The following is a 20198-nucleotide window of genomic DNA, read 5'->3' on the forward strand; positions in this document are numbered from 1 at the left end:
ATTTTTCACAGGTTGAAAAGGGCAGATGAAAGGCACCCAGTTCACTGTTACCCCTCATCACCTCTGTTTCTTAACAGTTGTACAATCTTGGGGGGCTGGCAGGGTAATTGTCAAGTCAAATCTAAATCACAGAAAATTCTGGAAACAAAGGTGGAATGGTGAAAGCTACAGAAGAATGGGGAAGGAAAAGAAATGGCTGCCCCCTTACAGCACTTACTAGTTCTTGGGTCAGATTCTTTCCTGCAAGGTCCCTGAGGAAGATGCTTGGCCGTACTCCACCCCTAGACGTACCACGTTTCCATCCCCTCATCTTTTACCACACATCTTCTTCTGCCACTGAATATTTTACCAGATAGCAGCACTACATTTCCACTTCTCTCTTGGCATGTTGCCAGCTCTAGAAAACTGAAGTCAGTCTGAAGTAAGACATTGAGCAAATCACCTCAGATTATCTTTTCACGTGGTAGAAAAAGCACACCCAAGGATCAGACCTCACCACTGTCTGGGGGGAGATGAGTCACCCTCAGAGGTGGTCCTTCCTCTCCTTTGATTACAAAAGGAAAATCAGAGAAACATTTAAATCTGGTCTGCATATAAGGCCAAGTAACTTCTTGTCCAGTATCTAGCACCTCCATTCATACTCAAATATCCATCTTCAGGCTCAAATTAATCATCACAACCACAAAAGGCAGAGAGACATAATAGCTAGTTTCTGCAGTGCAATTATTTTATTGGACAATTAAAATTCTTAAGTTCATATGCACTTTGCAACACAATATCTGCATTTTTGCAAAAATTAATATTAGCATTCATGCATTTTGCTGGTTAGTGAGACCTGAATCTAGCTGTCAACTACAATTTCAACTGTTCTCACTCTATTATTCCATTTCTCCACTGCTATAATTGTATCAAGTGTTATAACCCCATTCATTGTAGCCCAAATTCAAAGTAAAAAAAATTAAACTATTTGTATTATATTACAGAGAACTAAATTATTTTTCAATAATGTAAATTACAAAATATAATTTTAAGAACTCTTTATAGCACAGCCATTTAAAGCTGATAGAAAGTCTAAACATTTGAGCATTTCTGAATATAACATTTTAGGTATTAGTAATTACAGCCCTCTGAATCCTAAAGACATAGGTTCTTTGATTCTCATTCACATATCCTGATTCATATAACTGTATGTTGGACTGTACTTACACTTACTTTCTTTACCACTTTCTTCCATTAAAAACACGTGACTTGGTTAATGTACTCTAGCTCAAATTGTATGCTAGTGTTTTGTTGCCCAGTTTTCTCCTCACATCCTCATTGCCTGTGTTTTCTAAAAAAATAAAACAGGAATACTAAAAAACAGTATAAGTCCATCCAATTTGACAGCGTACAAGAAAACTGCAGTGGCAGAACAGACTTGCCTTACCTACTGTACATTAATTTCTAAAATTGAAATATGGAAAACACCAACCGACAACAGCAAAATAGATACTTTCTCGTCATGAAAACAAGTAAACCTCTCTCCTACTGTTTGCTGTTTTTACAGTTATTTAAGTGTTACTATCATAGTACAACACATTGACATATCATATTAAAATGATATGATATTGTCAAACTTGTGTGGTGACAATCCACTTTCTGACTGTACAGTTAATTACCAAGGAATTCCAGAGACATCCCTTTTAAGAAATACCACTGTGACTGAACTTCTCATATGGCAAGAAAAACAAAAGGGTACAATTAAATTACATTAAATTAAAATAAATATTAGAAATGCTATTATATGTGTTTGCCAAAAGCAGTCCAAAGGACCCTGTTTACCTTTAAATCAAAAAGAGAATGTTTTCATTTTAAGATTCATAGAATCTGATTTAAATTTTGGATCATAGCTCTTACATGGGAAAGGAACAAAAACAAACATAAATGGGAAAAAGGGTGCAAACAGATGGAAGGAAAAACTAAAACAGATTAAAAATGGGGAGAGGTAGGAAACCAGTGATTACTTCCAGTACCACATTCCTACTGCAGTAACTCTCACTAATGAACTGCTGCAGAAGCAGCAAGATGCAAACTGTGGATATGCAGTAGCTAAGATGTGAGACTCTGTATGGAGAGTAAGGTTCAGCCGACTGTCATGCTACTTTTCCAACCTAGTGGAAACTTCATAAACAGTGCTCAAAAACATTCCTTCATCAGGATATGAATCAGTGCTAGTAAGCCAGTGTATGAGTCAAAAATTACACAATCACTCTCAAACATTTAGTGAGGCTCAAAATTATTCTGAGCCTTTTATATGTCAGGTGTTTTAGCATCAACATTGATTTCTACCCTGTATTACTTCTGACAAGTGTAGGTTGCTAACCACTTAAGGGACTGGGTCAGCATTTCTCACACCAATCTGATTATTTTAAAAGTTTTCTCATTAGATTTAGGGTAGACCCCCTGTATCCTGTCCCAAAATGGTTCCAGTGGTTTATGTAATTAAAGAGCTGATACAATTTATTTCGTTTCTCAAATCCTGGAGCTTTGGGTATTACACTGTGATAGGCAGAGAAAAATGAGCTGCTAAAGCCACCAAACATTCCAGCAATGGCCAGTTCAAACTCTGAATGGCCATAAAAGGAAGCAGGGTCAAAGATAATTGGCCCAGAGTCATCCTCAGCCACATTTCCTGCCCACATGTCCCCATGCAGGAGGGCAGGAACAATTTCTACATCACGGAACATTTCAGGAATCTTTATCTGAAAGAGCAAGAACAAACATTCAACAATTAAAGAGCTTTAAACAAAATATTAAATAAACAAATTAGCGTAGTGTATATGAGACTAAGCTGCTCAAATGCTACCTGTTTTTAATCTTCATGGAGTAATTTTGAAGTTGATGGCTACATGCATAAACCTAAACTGCAAGCCAGTAATAAGTGTTAGTCAGCTTAGCAATTCATTTTAATTCATGCTCTATCAACATCTGGAATTAATGTATCGTTTCTAGACATGAACAGTATGGGAGATCATAAGATATAAAATAAATGGAGTCAGTGACAAAAGGGGAAGCAAGAAACATCTGGGAACACGTTTGTGCTGTGCAGCTTGCAGAGGAATACCTTCCTGGTTGTTTCTTACTCACTGCATAGAGTATGACCAGGACCAGTCTCAGCTGTGAACCTGGACCAATTAAAAAAATCTGCCTAGGCAGCAGAATCTTACCCAGTTTGCAACACCAAGTTCTTAGACAGGATTTAACATATTCTTATTTGAGGTATTCAAAGAAATTAGTCAGTGCTGACTTGCAGGTTTATTTTCACTATCTATTAAAAAATGGAAGAGCAACATGAATTCTTTTCAGCTGCGTTGGTAGCCCAGCCATGAAACTAATCTAGTTACAGCTGTTTAATAAAAACTACGTAAATCTGCTATAAAACACATTCAAAATACCACTTGTACATAATTTCTAACTTTCTAAAAGAAATCTTTAAGACATGGTTCATACTTTTAGCTGTGACCAAAGCTCTCTTGCTTCTCTGTCTCCATAATCTTTTTCAATTAAATCCAATTGTGCCTGGAGTCTGTGACGAATAAAGAAAGAAGGCCAATCACTCTGCCATTCATTCACCTAGAAAATATGATGCAGAGGTTTATAATAAACAATGTTAACATATGCACAATCAATATTAATAATCTGTATCAAGTTAAGATGCTTGATGCTGACACATTGGCCTAGACAATGTTACTTTTAGACATGCTAATCAGAATGCTGTTAAACATTTAGTCAATTGCTGAGTTTGAAGTCACGCTCTATTCCATGCCTAGTGGGGCTGTCTTTAACACAAGATAGAAGTTGAGGTTCTATCTATTTTCATTCACTTAAATTTTCGTAATGTGTTTTAGAGGTACAGTTTCTGATGATCCCATTTCAGTTGTTCCATATTATATTCCAAATTCTTTCTGGAAATGCAAAAGGATTATTTAATTATTATTGGGTAATGTGTTTCGAATTTGGGAAAAAGCTGTACTTCACAAAGTGTATGAAATACAGAACATTCACTCAGTTAAGCAGCAGAATGAAACTCTATCATGTGCAGAGCTGGCACATAACTGATTTATCTCAGAGACAGTTCCGATGTCTTATGTGATAAGGTCCTCTAAGAACAGTGGATGTAACCAAAAACCCAAAACAAAGACATGGTTTCTAAAGGGATGCTTATGTTGTTAAGTATCACCATGTTAAAGAACTACCAAATAATTTCAAATTCTTATCCAATTCGTTCTATCTACTTGCTACGTGCATGGTAGCAAGCTGCACACATTGAAGATCCATCATATTTGTCTCACCATCAGATCAAAATGAAACTGTGAAAGAACTGTTATCATAAAGCTGCAGGCCAACGAACCAAACCTTTGTATAAGGAATTAATAGAACTCTAAGAATACATTAGCTTTCACAGATGTGGAATATACCTGCGGTATGTAACCACAGCAAGTGGCTACATGGAATCCAAACTTATCCACATACTGAAACTCAGAATGACTGGCTCCTTTACCTAAGAAACATAATAAACACAAGGAAAAATCTTGAGATTTTGTAAAATAAGAATTTTTACAAAATCATTATTATTTTGTAAAATAAGAATTCTTTGTATGGCTTCCTTCTTTTTTTTTTCATTTGTATCCTATTCCAATTTTCAAAAAATGATGAAAATCATTTCATGGAACTCAATAGAAACTGGATCATGACCTTACACTGCTGAATTATAGTTGTTGTCAAGGAGCAGCAATTATATGTTTGAGTTCATATTTCAGTTCGCATATTTGAGTTCAAAAATATAATCCCCTTTAAACATCTTTAAATAGAAATTAATAACTAGGACCATATTTTTAAAAGTTAATTGTCTGAACCAACAGTGAAAGAAAAGTCTGTAAGGTCAAGAACATTTTTACAGTGATTGTACATGAAGCTAAAAGGTTTAACTAATGCTGAGAAAGACATTAGTCTAAATCTTCAGTTTGACGTAAGACATGTTGAAAGCTATCAAATATTATTTCATACTAAATTTCAGTAGCAGCATAATTTTATACACAAAACATGCAAAACGAGTAATTAAAGATAAATTAATTTAGTTTTTTGAAGGATAAAAGTACTTCATATTTAAAATTTGCAATAATGACTCCTGTATATGATCTCCACATTTGAGAAGTGTGGGATAGGGACAGGAAGTATATCTTATGAAACAGTGCCCCAGTATTGACTGTAACCAAATTATAATAAAGCACTATTATGCCACAGGCAAATTAATTGTTTCATTTTTTGTTTTAGTACATTATATTTATACTCTACCAACTGTGTTTCCCTCCTTTCTCAATTTGTCTCTGAGTGACTGGTTATAAAGATGAAGCTCTGCTATCTGCTTTCCAAGCTTTGAAGAGTATCTATAGAAACAAAGAACAAAACAAAACTGAAAAAAGTTCAATTCAGTATGACCAATACTAGCATAGTATGGTTGAAAGTTCTAAATTTGCCAGAAATAATCAACTTCACAAGTACATAATAGGGAGCAAATGGCTTGACAGTGACTCTGATTATATGGGTTTTAACATAATAAAAATGAATATAAATCAATGTTCTTGCAATAAAAAGTAAACAAAACACAAGGCTGCATAAAGAAGAGCATGGAGTGCAAGCCATCAAGTAATCCGCCTTGTCAGTTCCACATAAAAAAAGCAGAGAATAGAACATGGTATCTACTCTGGGGTCTAACACAGATCATTTAGACAGCAATAAGGATGGCAAATTTAAAAAAAAAAAAAAAAGTCACAAGCAAGGATTGAATTGAGGTTGCTTACTGTAGAAGAAAAAATGAACAAAAAGCAGTTAAAATACTGCACAGGTAGTTAAACAGGAGCTGCATGAAAGGAAACAAATTGCTTCTCCATGCCCAGAATGTGTAGAAAAGACATAATGGGTTTAAAATTTCAGCAAGGACAACTGAGGTTAGCCATTAGAATTTTTTTTCTAGGAATAGGTGGGATGGATTGGAATGGACTGAGGAGGCTGTGGAATTACTGTTGTCCTTCCAGTAAAAATAGGTTGGTTTGACAAACAACTGCCAGAGGAGACATAGGTATTATTATGTTCCCTTAAAGCAGCGGAACGAGGGTAAGATTCTTGAAAGCCTAATTCTATGTTCAGGCTGGGTGACTAATAAAGTGGAATTAATACATTTTCTACCTCACCAGGGAAAGAAGGACTATACTCAGCCATTCTCACATTCACTGCACAATAGCACTGCAGCACATGCAGATAAACTGGTCAACCAGGCAGCATACATGCTGCTAGAGTGGCAAAGTGTGCCATTTCTGTTCCAGGCAGAGAGCCAGGGAAGAGCAAAGCATTGGGCAGGAGTACACACACACATAAATATACATATATTTTATGTATATGTGTATATAAAATATATGTATATATAATTATATATATACACAGATATAAAATATGTATATGTGCACAGAAATATGGATCTTAACAGATAACATGCTGTATCTCTGAGAATAATGAGGTCCTTCTCGGGAAGATTTCTGACCAAGTGTAAGAAAAATATCCCAAAGACACAGTAAAGAGAACAAGATGTAAAAACATACTTGTTGAGGTGCTTCATCTTTAGGTACTCCATGACAAACATTGCTCCTCCTCCAGGAAGGTCAATTACTTTAATAGGCTGAGGCACTCTCACAATATTGGTTTTCTGAATTGATTCCAAACTTGCCATTTCCCCTTCAAACATTTTTCTAGCCTGTTAAGGAATAAGAATACCCCGAGGTTAAACTACAGACATCTGGAACAAGTAATTTGGAAAAAAAAAAACAGCACTGTTTACAAAGACTTAATTAGTTTTGTTAAACGAATATAGCTTTCAATCCACATGGGGAGACTCAAGTACCTTAATTCAAATATTATTTTTATATTTCCCAAACTTGCTCCAGGGTAGTGGGATATGTAATATTTCACCTGGAACTCCTAGTTGCTTATGGAGTTCAATTACTCAGGTGTTAAAAGATCTCTAAGGATAAAACCCAAGACCTCCTCCTTCAAAATTACAGGTGACCACTACTAAATGAAGGAAAAGTCTGAATCCTTAAGATGGTTCTCCTCTCCATGCAGGTCAATGGCCAGCAGACAGAGGTAAAAGTACGGAAACTAAGCCTGTACTCAGCATTTCTGAAGTGAAAATTCTGTTCTTCACAGCAGTTTTATTTTTTTTAATAAAGCAAAATTCTGATCTTCTGTGTGCAAGAGACAATTGAGTGATGTATTCATTTAGTAATAGAAAAGCCAAGAGCTTGGCCTGAAAAGTTGCAAGAATCTTACTGCTAGAAACTCAAAAGACAAGGAGGAAGTTTGAAACCTCTAGCTTAAAATAAACAAACAAAACAAAACAAAACAAAACACAGAGTTTTAGCACTGGCACCCTTTGTTTCCTCCCTCACTACCACTATTCTCACAAATGAAAGATGAAAAGGAAAGCAGTGAATGCAAATTCAGCTTTAGGCTTTTCCAGACCAAGTAGTACAATAACAGCTCTGTATTCAGCCCCTCGTTTACATATAGCAAGGCTGAGTCCTGTTGTTGAGGGTTATCATATAGCGTTACACCTCATTTTGCATTAACCAAACCCACCAGGTTAATATTTGATGTAAAATAAACTACAGCTTTTAAAAGAAAGAAAATCTGAAATAGTTATAAGTAAGCCAGAAAACACAGAACTCAAAATCATCAACAATCATCCACATTGAAAAAAAAAAAAACCTCTCAACATGCAATAATATTAACAGTTAAGTATCTGCTAGCATTAACCTGAGGCTTATGGTTGATTTTAACAAATACTCTTCCACTGTCTGTTTCATAAGCTTGGCCTTGGCTAATGTATCCTCCTCCCGAGCTCCCAAAGGCTTTCAGAACTGAAGTTTTCAATTCTCTTTTCAGGATCTCTTCCATGGTAATTTCCAGGCTGCTGCAGCTGCCTTCTGCTAACTGCACTGCAAAACAAGATTAAAGGTCTGGGTCCTTCTTTCTCTGTCACTCTGCTGTGAGGTAGAAAGGGCCACCCACCAAATAAATAATAATAACAAAATAGCACCTCCCAAGTAAATCCAGAGGTAATGTTTCAAAATGCTTAGTTTCACATTGGCTTTTATATCTAGACAATAAACAAATATTTGTGAGAATAAGACTGAGAGGCGTGTCCTGGGTCCTTTCTCAACTGTGCTGAGAGCTGCTGGTATTTGTAGTTTGAAGCCGTTTTTCTTTTTTAAGCTCTGTGTTTGCTTTGGCAAAGAGGTAATTTTGCAACCAATCCACTAGAGGGAGACTAAATGCAACAATACAAACCCTGCACATTTGTTGCGCTATTGCGGTTCTTTAAGGTATGAAAAACAAAGTTGCAGTCCATCAGGATGCAATTAAAACATGTTGATGACTGTAAGGCAGCCAACACAAATATAGGGAGAGTATTTTAGTATTTTATTTTTTCTCTGCTTGTAGTTGCATTGCATAGGAAGAAGTTTTGTTGTCATCACTAAGATGTTTAGAACGCTTCTGTCTCAGGACACAATGCACTCTCTGGCAAGAAACAAGAGCTTTTTACTTTCTGAAAGTTTCCTCAAATCAGTGAGATACTAAGGTGATCATTTCTGGACATTATCAAGTGAAAATTCATTGCTCATTGAAGTGAAAATTCAAAGCTCATTGTGGTACACAGAGCAGCTCTCAGGGGGCCCTGGGAGGTCCCTAGTAAAACCTAGAGTACAATGGACAGCTCTGAAAGGTCTCCAATGGATGTTAGAGCACACCTGGGGGAACTGGGAGGCTTTCAGGGTGTGCCAGACCACAGAGGGAGGCCCTGGAAGACTCTAGCATGTGCTGGGAGGCCATGGGATGCCTACAGGGGATACTAAAGGGTACTGGGGACCCTTGAAGGTCTCTGGAGTACTCCAGGAAGTTTCTAGGGAGTGCTAGAGCTCACTGGAAAACCCTGTGAATTCTCCTAGGGGTACTAGCTTACACTGGAAGGCCCTGAGAGCCTCTGGGGCACACTGGGAAGCCTCTAGTGCTCTCTAGAGTGCACTGGGGGTCCGTGGAAAGCCTCAAGTATCCTAAACTATCAGGCTGGGGGGTGCTGTGAGGCATGTGCAAGTCATAGAGTGCACTGGGAAGCATCCAGGGGACACTAGATTGCACTGGAGGACCATGGGAGGCCTCAGGGCTGCACTGAGAGGCCTCTAGAGCATCCTAGAAGACACTAGGGGTGACTGTGAGACTCTCAGGGGGAGGTAAAGCACAGTGGGAGGCCATGGTAGACATGCAGATGCTCTAGAGCAGACTGGAGATTCATGGAAGGCATGTACTGAGCACTGGAAGGTGTTTAGGTCCTCAAAGTTACGGACTGGCTACAAGAAACATTTCTACCATCCACGTTTATGTGAGCAGAACGTTGTTTATAGATTAAGAGCACAAGCTGGAAAAATGCAGCTCATGACTGGAGTCAGAAACACCAATTGAGTACGCAGAAAAGTACTCAAAAGTGGTGAGAAGCCACATTCCAGGTTACCTTAGCTATACCTTTCCACTCTATGTTTAAAGTAAGTATTGACTCTTCTAGCAATCCTTCTATGAAGTCCAGCTGCAATATTTTATACCATTCACATCACTCACATCCTAGCTGTCAAATAGATTACCAACAAAAGAGCTACAGAAAGTGGTGTTGGGGTGAGGTAGAGACAAAGTTAAATCACAGTAAACATGTGCACTTACACCCAAAGCAACTTGATTATGGTCGTGATCTTGAGCAGTTTGAGGCAGTTAGATCATATGACTAGATAGTGAAAATGCAAAGCAATTTGGATTTCAGGATATACGATGCCCTAAAGAGTGCCCTACCTTTAGGCCAATGGTCTCCAACTGCTGAAAAGAAGGAATCATGCTGTAGGTTGCAACTGAGCACCTGGGGAAAGGAGTGAAGTACTTGGGCAACAAAATAGACAAGGAGCAAATAACTTTTTTTTTCTTCACATTCTCCAATTTACCTGTTAAGAAGGGGGGGAAGGGGGGAACAAGGACAGTGAGTGTTCATCCACAATGTTACTACTGAAGCCCAAATTTTTGCAGTCCAGTCCACTACGGATCTTTTCTACAATTTCCAGTGAAGATGTCAATAGGTGTCTCTAACACCTCTCTGAGCATTCTGACATTCTACTTTTGTTTAAACCAGGAAGAGGACTGGTTTAATACAAATATATTGCATCACATATAGAGAGTAGCCAAGAGATAGGCCAGATTTCCGTTTGCTTCCATTCTGGATCAATATTTAACCAGGTGAATTGCCTGGTTTCCTAACATTTCTGTTTCCTAACATTTCTGTTCATGCTATTTAATAGAATCCAATTCCACCCCCCTGCCATGGGCAGGGACACCTCCCACCAGCCCAGGTTGCTCAGAGCCCCATCCACCCTGGCCTTGGGCACTGCCAGGGATGGGACATCCACAGCCTCTCTGGGAAGCCTGTTCCAGTGCCTCACCACCCTCATGGCAACAAAATTCTTGTCAAGAAGAGTTCCCAGTCAAGCAGCTTCGAACATCATTTCAAACATGAAGTAAAACAGTTCATAAGCGTTCCAGATGGGCTAGAGGGACCAGTCTGAAAACACCCAGCAGACCTCCATGAACCCTGGCTGCACAGCCCATTCAGCACCACGGCCAGGGCCTGCAGGAAGACACCAACTGCATCAACCGCATCGCGAGGGAGCAGGAAACCGGTGAGGGGCTGCAGAGGACTCAGTGCCTGAGTGCTGCTGGCCTCTGGGCTTGAGAGCTCTCCTCAGGATCATGCTGTAGTGGGGTTTGTAATTGTTTACTTGCCCTACTCTTCTTGTTTTGTTCTCCTTCTAACATCTGTTTTCTGATATACCTCAGGTTGTACAGAAGACAGATATTCCCATGCATGCCCAGGAAAAGATTATTTACTTCTCCACTGGGAGAAGAGCATGTAAAGAATCACAGGAAAACAAAGCAGCTATACAGGACTGCGTAAGCCAAGAACTAGAAAAGACTTCCCATCATAAAAACCTCTCTTCTTTTGATAGAAGTTACAGTTGCTCAGTGAAGAACTATCAAAGGACAAATTATTCAGAGCTCCTTTAATCCTGTAGATGTGATTTTCAATACAATTGCACAGGCTGTAGCTCAGTATACAATATTAGCTATCCCTTGGGAAATTCCAGTGAATTCTTTGAGATTTCATTGAAGAGTGCATTGAAAATAATTATTTTTTAAAATAACAATAATTAAAAATAATTGTGATTCTGGTGTGCCTTAACTACCAGATGTGATCCATCTCGTGAAGAGACTTAAGTTATAATACACTCTCAAGATGTTTCTACAATACGTAAGTATACATACACTGCATGTTAAAAAAAATAAAAAATGAGCGGTTCTTTTATCCTTTTTCCTTGCCCAAATAAGAATGGAAAGGGAGCAAAATTATCACACAGAACTAGGAAATATGAAATGAGAATATGGGTAAAAGGAAACATGGCTTGCCACATTCAGAATTTGTGAAGGGAGCCAAGAAGAAGGAATAGATTAGAAGGAAAAGCAGGCTATAGCCAGCTTTGAACTAGAGAGAATAAGATAATTAACAAAGGCATGCCTGGAACACAAAGAACAACAAAATGACCAAAGAGAATTGTAAGAATGGAAAAGAGCTATACAATATAAAATTTTAAAAAGTTACCTTATAGAACTGCAGCAGTTTCTTCTTTAGGGTTCACTAGCAGCCTGCTTTCAGAAGAAAAGATCTCTTCCTCTTCTTCATCTTCTAATTAAACTGCTGTGTATTAGAACTCAAAACTAAGGCATCCAGGGTATAACTTGCTATTACGTCCCATTTGCATTCCTCCTCACACACCTATCATTTTTAGTTGTTGCACAAAACAGATTAAAAAAAAAAAAAAAAGATTAGCCTACTATCCCTAAAACTCTAAACACAATTGTTTCTACTTATATAATTTGCATACAACTCAATTTTCCTTCAGTCACAAAAAAATATTTTGTTCCTCTTCTACTGGGAAAAGGTGATCTTTGAAGACTCAGTATTTATCACTTTAGCCTATGACTGACAGAAAATCCACATTCACTACTACTTTTCATCTTCCAGTGATAACAAGTATTTAAGCAAAATAAACATGATTTGTTGAAGTTTTGTAAAGAGTAACCTCATTAAATGACTTCTAACTTTACTATCCTAGAATCATTAAGGTTGGAAAAGACCTCTAAAATCATCTAGTCCAATCGTCCACCTATTGACAACACTGCCCACTAAACCATGTCCCTAAGTACCACATCTACCCTTTCCTTAAACACCCCCAGGGACAGTGACTCCACTACTCCCCTGGGCAACCTGTTCCAATGCCTGACCACTACTTCTGATAAGAATTTTTTTTCCTAATATCCAACCTATGAAGACATGGAAATGATCTGTTAAGGGATCTAACCAGAGTTGACTGCTGAGTACATTTCCTCAACTAGTTTCACTAAGCTGTGTTAAATTTGTGTGAAAGGTGTAAGGATATGGACACAGACAGAACATTTCATCAACAGCACCCAAATAGCTGGCAAAACACACAAAGTTTGAAGTCACAGTATCATTCAATCTTATCTGCATGTTGTATGTTCTCTCCAATGACACACTGCTTCTGATCAAAATCTATGACTGTGGTCCTATCAGCCACTTTGACCATAACTGTCTAACAGGCTAGGGACTTTTAACAGGCCAGAACAAGTAGCTCCCCAAGAATGAAAGCAAGCCATGAAGTTTTAATTCAGAAAACAGAGACAACAATGATCAATGGAGAAACTTTTTATTTAAGCCACAAGATAAAAGTGATTCTACTGAGCAGAGCTTTAAAACTCTTCATAGCAAAAGTTAAACAGCCAGTGAGAAGAGGGATAGAACTAAGGAAAAGTTGTATCAAGTGATTGTCTTCTCTACAATTGCTTCATACTCTTACAAACAACAGCAACTAGAAAACCCTCAAATCTGTCAGTATATCCTGTAAAAATCATTTTTAATTAAGTCATTCTCAAACATTCAAAATTCACGTTAGGCATCATGCATTTCTCTCACCTAGCTGGCACGCCTGCACTGCAGTATCATTACCAGCCTATATCAAAAACAAAAGTTAGAATTTGAGTATTATTTTGCAAGTACAATAAATAGCTAGTCTGCAAAGCTATTGTTACAGAATTACAGAATTTCTGGTAATGGTGGAGAGCTGCTGTTCTGTGAGTTACATTTTAACTCCTTTTGGTTTCATGTCTCTTATCCTACGAGCTAGAAAGTGCACTTAGTGGGGAATGAAAAACAGTAAATTATCTTACGGCATCTGTAGTCTAGATTACAGAAAATTTATGTGAAGACCATACCGCGCTCAGATGGCATTGTCCTGTCGGCAATGACAACAATCAAAAAGTGCATCTTTTTATTAGTGAGAGAGGACATCTTCACATGGTGTATAAAGAAGAGTGTCTTACCTGAAAAGATCTGCTTTAAGATTGCATGCTATGGGACAAAAGCATCATCCAGAAAAGAAAACAGAGGTAGTTCAGGTAAAAACAAAATTGTTCTAGAGTGGGAACTAGCTGAGCAGAAAGCACAGAAGAGCCTGAAAGAATGTCACGAGACACCAAAATACATACGCCAGAAAAATTTCTAAGCAATTTCACACTGCTTTGCAACAGAATAGGAAGCAGTCTCCATCCAACAGAATCACATTAACAAAATGATTAGCAAGTCCAAATCACTTTTTACAGTTCCAATTATGCAGTTGTCTTGTTGACTTTCAAAATACTTCATTGTTCCCATGCACATAACTGGAGATGAAGAGCTTATAGAATCTGAGCAATCAATCATGGAAGAGACAGGAGGAACAACAAAAAATGATGAACTAACTACTCTTTTAGCCATCTGCTCAGTGACTGATAAAAGCAATCTTCCATTTCACAACGGCTTCTCTAATATTTTCCACTAGGGTGCAAATGCAAACTCCAGCATTTCTCTGCTCTGAAAAACAACTGGTCCCTAACAGAACCTGTTCCAAATCATTTATGCTTTAGTGCTTGATTCTATTAACTTGTCTAGTCTCAAGCCTACAATGCCTTCTTGACACTGATGGACCTTTTATGCAAAAGAGTAAGCTCCTTCCTTAGATAGTTCCCTCTCCAACTATGTTAAAAAGGAATGAATATGCTATACCTGGTATTCAGCAGGAATCACTGATTCTGCGTCTTTAGTTGTGAAAAGAGGGTCAAGGGTCTAGCAACTATATTAACATTACCATTCCTGTAGTTGCAACACCAAGTATGTGGTTTGCCAAGCAACACAGGAAGCATCCGGCTTGAGCAGAAAGTCACTTGACCAGATTTCTCATAATGTTTAGAGAAGACCCTCTGTATCCTGTACCAAAATGGTTCCAATGGTTCATGTAGTGAAAAAGCTGATAAAGCTTCAGGCGCTTCTCAAACCCTGGAGCTTTGGGAATTTTACTGTGATAAGCAGAGTAAAAAGAGCTAGTGAAGCCACCAAACATCCCTGCTATTGCAAGCTCATACTCTGAATGGCCATAGAAAGAAGCTGGATCGAAGATAATTGGACCAGAATCATCCTCTGCTACGTTTCCTCCCCAGAGATCTCCATGCAGGAGGGCAGGAACAATTTCTACATCACAGAACAAACTGGGTATCTTCAACTGCAGGGGAAAAAAAAGCAAGACACATCAATGATAAATTTAAAGTGAATGATCATAGGGCTTTATGCATGCAAAGGTTGCAAAGCATGAATTCAAAGTTCTACTAAGTCAGTTAACAAAAAACTTCAATTCAAACAGCATAGGGCCTGGTCAAAAGAGATGCTGATAAAATCAAGAGGATTTCTATTTTTACATAAAAGCCAGCAACTGAACACATTTCATCCAAATGTTTTCCTAGCATTAAAAAAAATCCAAAATGTAAAACTCCATTTAGTGCTGTAATATTGATCAGCTTTATAAATAATGAAAAATAAAACCCACTTCATTATTAAAAGGCTCAGGAATTTCTTATTAACTTTGAAGAAATTTCTACAAACTAGCACACAAATACACAATACTGCTGTCAGTTCAGCATATGCAAACATTAAACGAAGAGAGGATGAGCAGAACAGCATTCCCTACATACATTTCTCATCATGAACATGTTCCAGGGAATGAGAATGTGAACTTGATCTAGTATTTCCCAAACAGTAAGGCAAAGCGCTGTCTGGCACACATTCACTTTGGAATTTAGGGTGAGTTGACAAAGCCAGTATACCTTAAAATAAAAGGCATTTTATAATCCCTAAAAGTTGGAATCTCTTACCAACAGAGCCTGAGGCATAACGACAAGCAGAAGCTTTGTTTTATGAAAAGAAAATCTAAAGGACTGATACTTAGCTAACGCTATTTTGACAACAGAGAGATCTTCTTCTACCTGAAGTTGTGCCCAAAGTTCTCTTGCTTCCCTGTCTCCTGAATTCTTTTCAATCATGTCCATCTGGGGCTGGATTCTTTGCTTGGCAAAGAAAGTCACCCAGTCAGTCTGCCAGTCGTTCACCTGAAAGGACAGGATTGGAGATGTTGGTTCTATACCACAGAAGAGATGGATTTTCTTTTATCAAATAAAACTTTGGAGTATTTTACAGTTTTTATGCTGATAGCATCCAGAACACTAAATGCTACTATTTTAATAGAATACTACCTTAAAACATTAAGTTATGGGAAAAATAGTTTTCACTGAGCAATAAAAGACAAAAATATCAAAAGATATGATTATCTGATGCACCTGTATGTGCCATCCAAGGCACAACTTTCCTTTGTGGGCTAAAAAATGTTTCTTTCTTCTTTTTCTGTTGCCATAGATAAAAACGCATTTCCATTATATTATTTTTGGCCCTTTGTGTGTGACTCAAGGCAAAATAAGATAAACTTAAAGTTCTGTCAGTCTCATGAAGTACAACCTACCTGTGGAAGATAGCCACAGCAGGTAACTGTATGAAAGCCAAATTGATCCACAAACTGGACTTCCATTTGCCCTTGACCTTTACCTTTCAAACCAAAGACAAAAATCCAATACCAATGACAAGATTCTAAGTATCTAAAATACAAATGGACCTTAAAAGTTATAGGGTACCATATTTTTTTTACTGAGAATAAAAAAAATCACGCTTTAATATACTTTGTCACAATGCCTTTTGCTATTGCTTTTTTAACGTTAAAGCTTAAATATAAAGTAACTACATTATGATCTTCGAAATTACATTTTGAGGTAGCATTATCTCCTCTGATACCATATCCTTGCAGAAACTGTGGTTTAGGATCCCAAATTGAATAACTGTTTTGCTTACATAGGTCCAAAAGAGAACAAACAAAAGCAAAAAAGATGACCCCACTCCCCACCCAGCCTGATAGTTTCTTCCAAATCTATTTTCATGACATCATTAGTGGAAGAAGACAAACTTATCCCAAAGTAACAGGAACTAATATAACTGCTTTGTAAATTATTATTAACTAGGTTAAATTCGCAAAGAGCTGTGTACCATACCAACTGTGCTCTCTTCTTTCTTCAGCTTCTCTCCAAGTTGCTGGTTATGAAGGTGGAGATCAGCCAGCTGTGTTCCAAGCTTTGCTGAATGTCTAAGAAACAAAAGCATTTTTAGCAACAGAGACACGAATTAATCCTGTTCTTAACATTCAAGGAATTACTTGGGAAGTTTTATCAAGCAACTGAAAGTTTTGCATCTACACCAAAGTATGTTTTCAAAATATTCTGGCCTATTCACACCTCTTCTTCCAAAAAAAAGGTTACGTATTAACATTGAACGAAATATACTTCTATGGTTGTTTCTGATAACACTAATAAAAATCGAAGTGAGAGAAACCATAAGTTTAATAACAACACAAATTCATCAATTCCAATTTCTGTCTGGTATCACTTCTGCATTAATTTAAGTAAGATACCTGTAAAGAAAAGCATGCACGTTATGCATATTCCTTGTTAAACCTTCTTTGGGAGATGAAGCAAAACAATCATCATCCTCTTCTTTATACCTCTGTCAGTCACTCTGTCTTCTCTAACAGGTATAGAAGGATAGAAGGCAGAAGAGTAAGATGGCCCTCATTTATCTATTTTTAAATAAAGGCTTATCCTTTACACAGTTCGGAAAAGTCTTACAGTAACTACAAGCAACTTGTAGAGCCAGTTGCCTCCCATGTTAATGAAATTATGGTATTTTTCCTGTCTCAAACAAAAAATTCCCTTCTGAAAACAAATGATTCAATTGGTCTAACAGTAAAAATTTCTGAAAGGAAGTAATGAAAATACTATGTTTTACCTGTTTAAGCCTCTCATTTCTAAATGTTCCATCACAAACAGAGTACTGACCCCAGGCAGTTCTATAACTTTGATGGGTTTAGGCACTTTTATTGTCTGCGTTTTCAAGATGGCTTCTAAACTTGCCATTTCTCCCTCAAACATTCTTCTAGCCTGCCAAAGGAAAGCATTAATCTCTATTAATACCAGTCACAGATAAACAAGACTTTCATAAAACCAAACAAGGCTATAAACATTACATAAAAAATAGGGGCAAATGGATTACCACATGTACAAGATAGAGATAAATCCGTACCACCAGACCTGATACCCATTTTAGAATTACAGAAGTTTCACCTCATAAACTGATTTAATGAAAACATTTTAGTTTACAGCATTTTCTATAAACACCAAACCAACTTCATCTGTTGGAGTGTAATTTGTATACACAAAATGTAAGCAATATATCATTAACTCATTATGAAACAAATAACTAGAAACATATGTGCCACAGATATCATTGAGAGTCTAGAAGGGTAGTGCTGGTGTTCATATTTTTCATGGCTTTCCTGGCATAGACTGCTTAGTAAGATGGATGATCCTCAAAACAATTTGTAGTATTCCCTGAACTATTTATTTTGCCTCACTGGAAAAAAAAAATCATAAAATAAAAATCAATGATAGCAGACAAGCACCCCATAACACACTAGCACACAGAAGCTCTTAGAAACCAAGTCACTACCGATAGCATTTCCTTTGAACATGTTCTTAATTCAGGACCCTTTTCTGATATTGTTATTCACATTAAGTAAAATCTATTCTCTTGAGTTGCTCTACTGACATCAGTGGTGTTTGTCACATGAATGCTTCTTTAGAACAGTTACAGAGGTCGCAGAAGAGGGCATATAGAAAATCTACAGTATTTGCTGAAAGAAAAAACAGCAAAATATAGTGAATAAAATAGAATATTACCCTCTAGTACTAATACACAAGACACAGTCAGAGGACTGTTTACAATAGGTTTGGATAAAAATTCTGAAGCCTACAAGAAAAATTGCTGAATTACTGAGACTCGCAATACCTTTGAAAATTAGTTAATACTGTATCTCTATATAAAGCACTATAATTAGTTCAAGTCAGATGATAACTTTAATAGAATTTTTTAAAAATATAGCATTTTCTAGAGAACTTTATTTTTTCTAAAGAAACTGCTGATATACATCCGTTGCGGCATACACTGCACAGCACTGGAATAGTTTGGCAAAAGTTTGCTTGAATCAGCACTCTGAACCCACTGACTAAGACAAAATAATAGAAAGTGATTACTAGGTAGGAAATCTTTCCAGATTTTTTTTCACCAGCCCTATCTTGTAAACAGCTGGATTTAATACCTAAACACACATTAGTCAAAAGCCTAAGTGGAATGGCTACACTGCTATCCATTCAAACTATTTTCAGTCTCACGTAGAGAATAACCTTTCACTATTTCCTTGTTTTATCACCTCAGTGCCTTTGATCTTCCCTCCAGCTCCCTGATATGACCAGGTGGTGTAAATAAATTTGAAGTACATGTAGTTGCATACATCCATTCAAAAACACTTATTTGCTATTAAAGGTAAATACAAGTTCTGACTTTATTCCAGCAAACTGTTCACTTGACAGCCCCAAGTGCAGAGTCCCTTTAAAGTAAATTCCACCCCATCTTTGCTTTTCCAATAAGCACGTCATACAGGTACGTTGTGCTATGCTTATCACTATCAAACGCAGGTTGCTGCCTTCTACGCTAACTGGTACCAGATACTGAAAGGACAAAGCAGAAACTCTTGATCATGGAAGATATCATTTATTGAGAAAAACTGTTTCATATTGCAATAAAATACTGTTTTTGTTACAGTAAAAAAGATACATACCCTCAGGCACTAACTTTACCCCTCCTATAGGCTGCACTTGACACTTGCAGTGTACACAGAAGCAGTGGCACCACCACCTGCACCATGGCAGAGTTGTTTCCAACCCAGGCCACTTTATGATTACTAATGCCCCAATTAACACCAACCTGCCCGTGTCCTATGCGCTGTAGGCACCCAGCGCTGACACTACACCAGCCACAGGCTCACAGGGAAGAAGCCAGCGAATGAAGGAGACCTTTTACCCCGGCAGCAAGCCACCTGCCTACCTATATTTTATTACCTGAGGCCAGCCGGCAAACCTGCCTTTCTCCCTCCCTCAAGAAGAAGCGGAGCCCAGCCCGCCGCCCGCCTCCTCAGGGCAGCCGCCCTCATGGAACCCCCTGCCCCTACCCAGGTGCCCACCACACGCGTTCCCCCCTCACTCCCCCACCTCCGGCTTGGCGTTGCTCTTCACGTACACCCGCCCGCTGTCCGTCTCATAGCTCTGGCCCTCGCTGATGCAGCCGCCGCCCGAGTGCCCGGTTGCCCGCAGCACGGTGGTGCCCAGCTCTCGCTTCAGCGCGGCCTCCATGCTGCCGGCCGGGCCCTGCGCGGAGCCGAGCCTGCGCCGCGCGGCTGAGGCGGGGCCCACAAAATGGCGGCTGCGCCTGAGGTAGCGGGGAAAGGGGAGGGGGTTGGTTGGCGTTGTGGTATGTACATCGCCGGTCAGGGCGACTGGCCAAAGGCGAGGGCTTGGCTGTCAGTGTTTGGGAGGGTACCGAAGGAGTTGCTTCTTCCCCGATAGGGAAGGGAGAAGTGCGGAATTCCTCCTCAGAGAATTCTGAAAATTCCCTCGCTTGAGGGAGCGATGTGGTTGTG

The 20198-nt window shown here is 38.3% G+C and overlaps 2 protein-coding genes across 3 annotated transcripts; both read right to left on the minus strand.

Moving 5' to 3' along the window:
• Positions 1 to 712: 712 nt before the first annotated feature.
• Positions 713 to 12786, minus strand: LOC309885171 (fructosamine-3-kinase-like). 2 transcript variants are annotated; one of them, XM_082774829.1, is made up of 8 exons: positions 11783 to 12786; positions 9931 to 9994; positions 7849 to 8030; positions 6636 to 6787; positions 5335 to 5426; positions 4458 to 4540; positions 3490 to 3612; positions 713 to 2741 (listed from the first exon to the last, which is right to left on the minus strand). In XM_082774829.1, the coding sequence occupies exons 3-8, from the start codon at positions 7987 to 7989 to the stop codon at positions 2403 to 2405; spliced, it is 930 nt and encodes a 309-aa protein (XP_082630955.1). In that variant the 5' UTR covers positions 7990 to 8030; positions 9931 to 9994; positions 11783 to 12786; the 3' UTR covers positions 713 to 2402. The 2 variants fall into 2 exon arrangements, with proteins under 2 accessions (XP_082630955.1, XP_082630954.1); XM_082774828.1 differs by lacking the exons at positions 9931 to 9994; positions 11783 to 12786 and having other exon boundaries at positions 7849 to 8091.
• A 105-nt stretch (positions 12787 to 12891) lies between these two features.
• On the minus strand, positions 12892 to 19973 carry FN3KRP (fructosamine 3 kinase related protein). The gene is made up of 6 exons (XM_082774827.1): positions 19771 to 19973; positions 17453 to 17604; positions 16663 to 16754; positions 16083 to 16165; positions 15553 to 15675; positions 12892 to 14795 (listed from the first exon to the last, which is right to left on the minus strand). Exons 1-6 carry the CDS (start codon positions 19909 to 19911, stop codon positions 14457 to 14459), a joined length of 930 nt encoding a protein of 309 aa, XP_082630953.1. The 5' UTR covers positions 19912 to 19973; the 3' UTR covers positions 12892 to 14456.
• Between the last annotated feature and the right edge of the window lie 225 nt (positions 19974 to 20198).

This window comes from Aythya marila (genome assembly GCF_965140915.1).
Source record: "Aythya marila genome assembly, chromosome: 18".
Taxonomy (NCBI): Eukaryota; Metazoa; Chordata; class Aves; order Anseriformes; family Anatidae; genus Aythya; species Aythya marila.

Bases quoted from the DNA above. Each gene is read 5' to 3' on its own strand.
- LOC309885171 (XM_082774829.1), bottom strand. From the start codon at position 7,989: ATGGAAGAGATCCTGAAAAGAGAATTGAAAACTTCAGTTCTGAAAGCC. The intron at 6,788-7,848 runs GTTAATGCTAGC...ATTCCTTAACAG, and splicing joins AAATCAACCATAAGCCTCAG to GCTAGAAAAATGTTTGAAGG. The intron at 5,427-6,635 runs GTATGTTTTTAC...TTGTTTCTATAG, and splicing joins AAGATGAAGCACCTCAACAA to ATACTCTTCAAAGCTTGGAA.
- FN3KRP (XM_082774827.1), bottom strand. From the start codon at position 19,911: ATGGAGGCCGCGCTGAAGCGAGAGCTGGGCACCACCGTGCTGCGGGCA. The intron at 16,755-17,452 runs GTAAAACATAGT...TTTGTTTCTTAG, and splicing joins GAAATGAGAGGCTTAAACAG to ACATTCAGCAAAGCTTGGAA. The intron at 14,796-15,552 runs GTAGAAGAAGAT...TTTCCCCTGCAG, and splicing joins AACTTTGGGCACAACTTCAG to TTGAAGATACCCAGTTTGTT.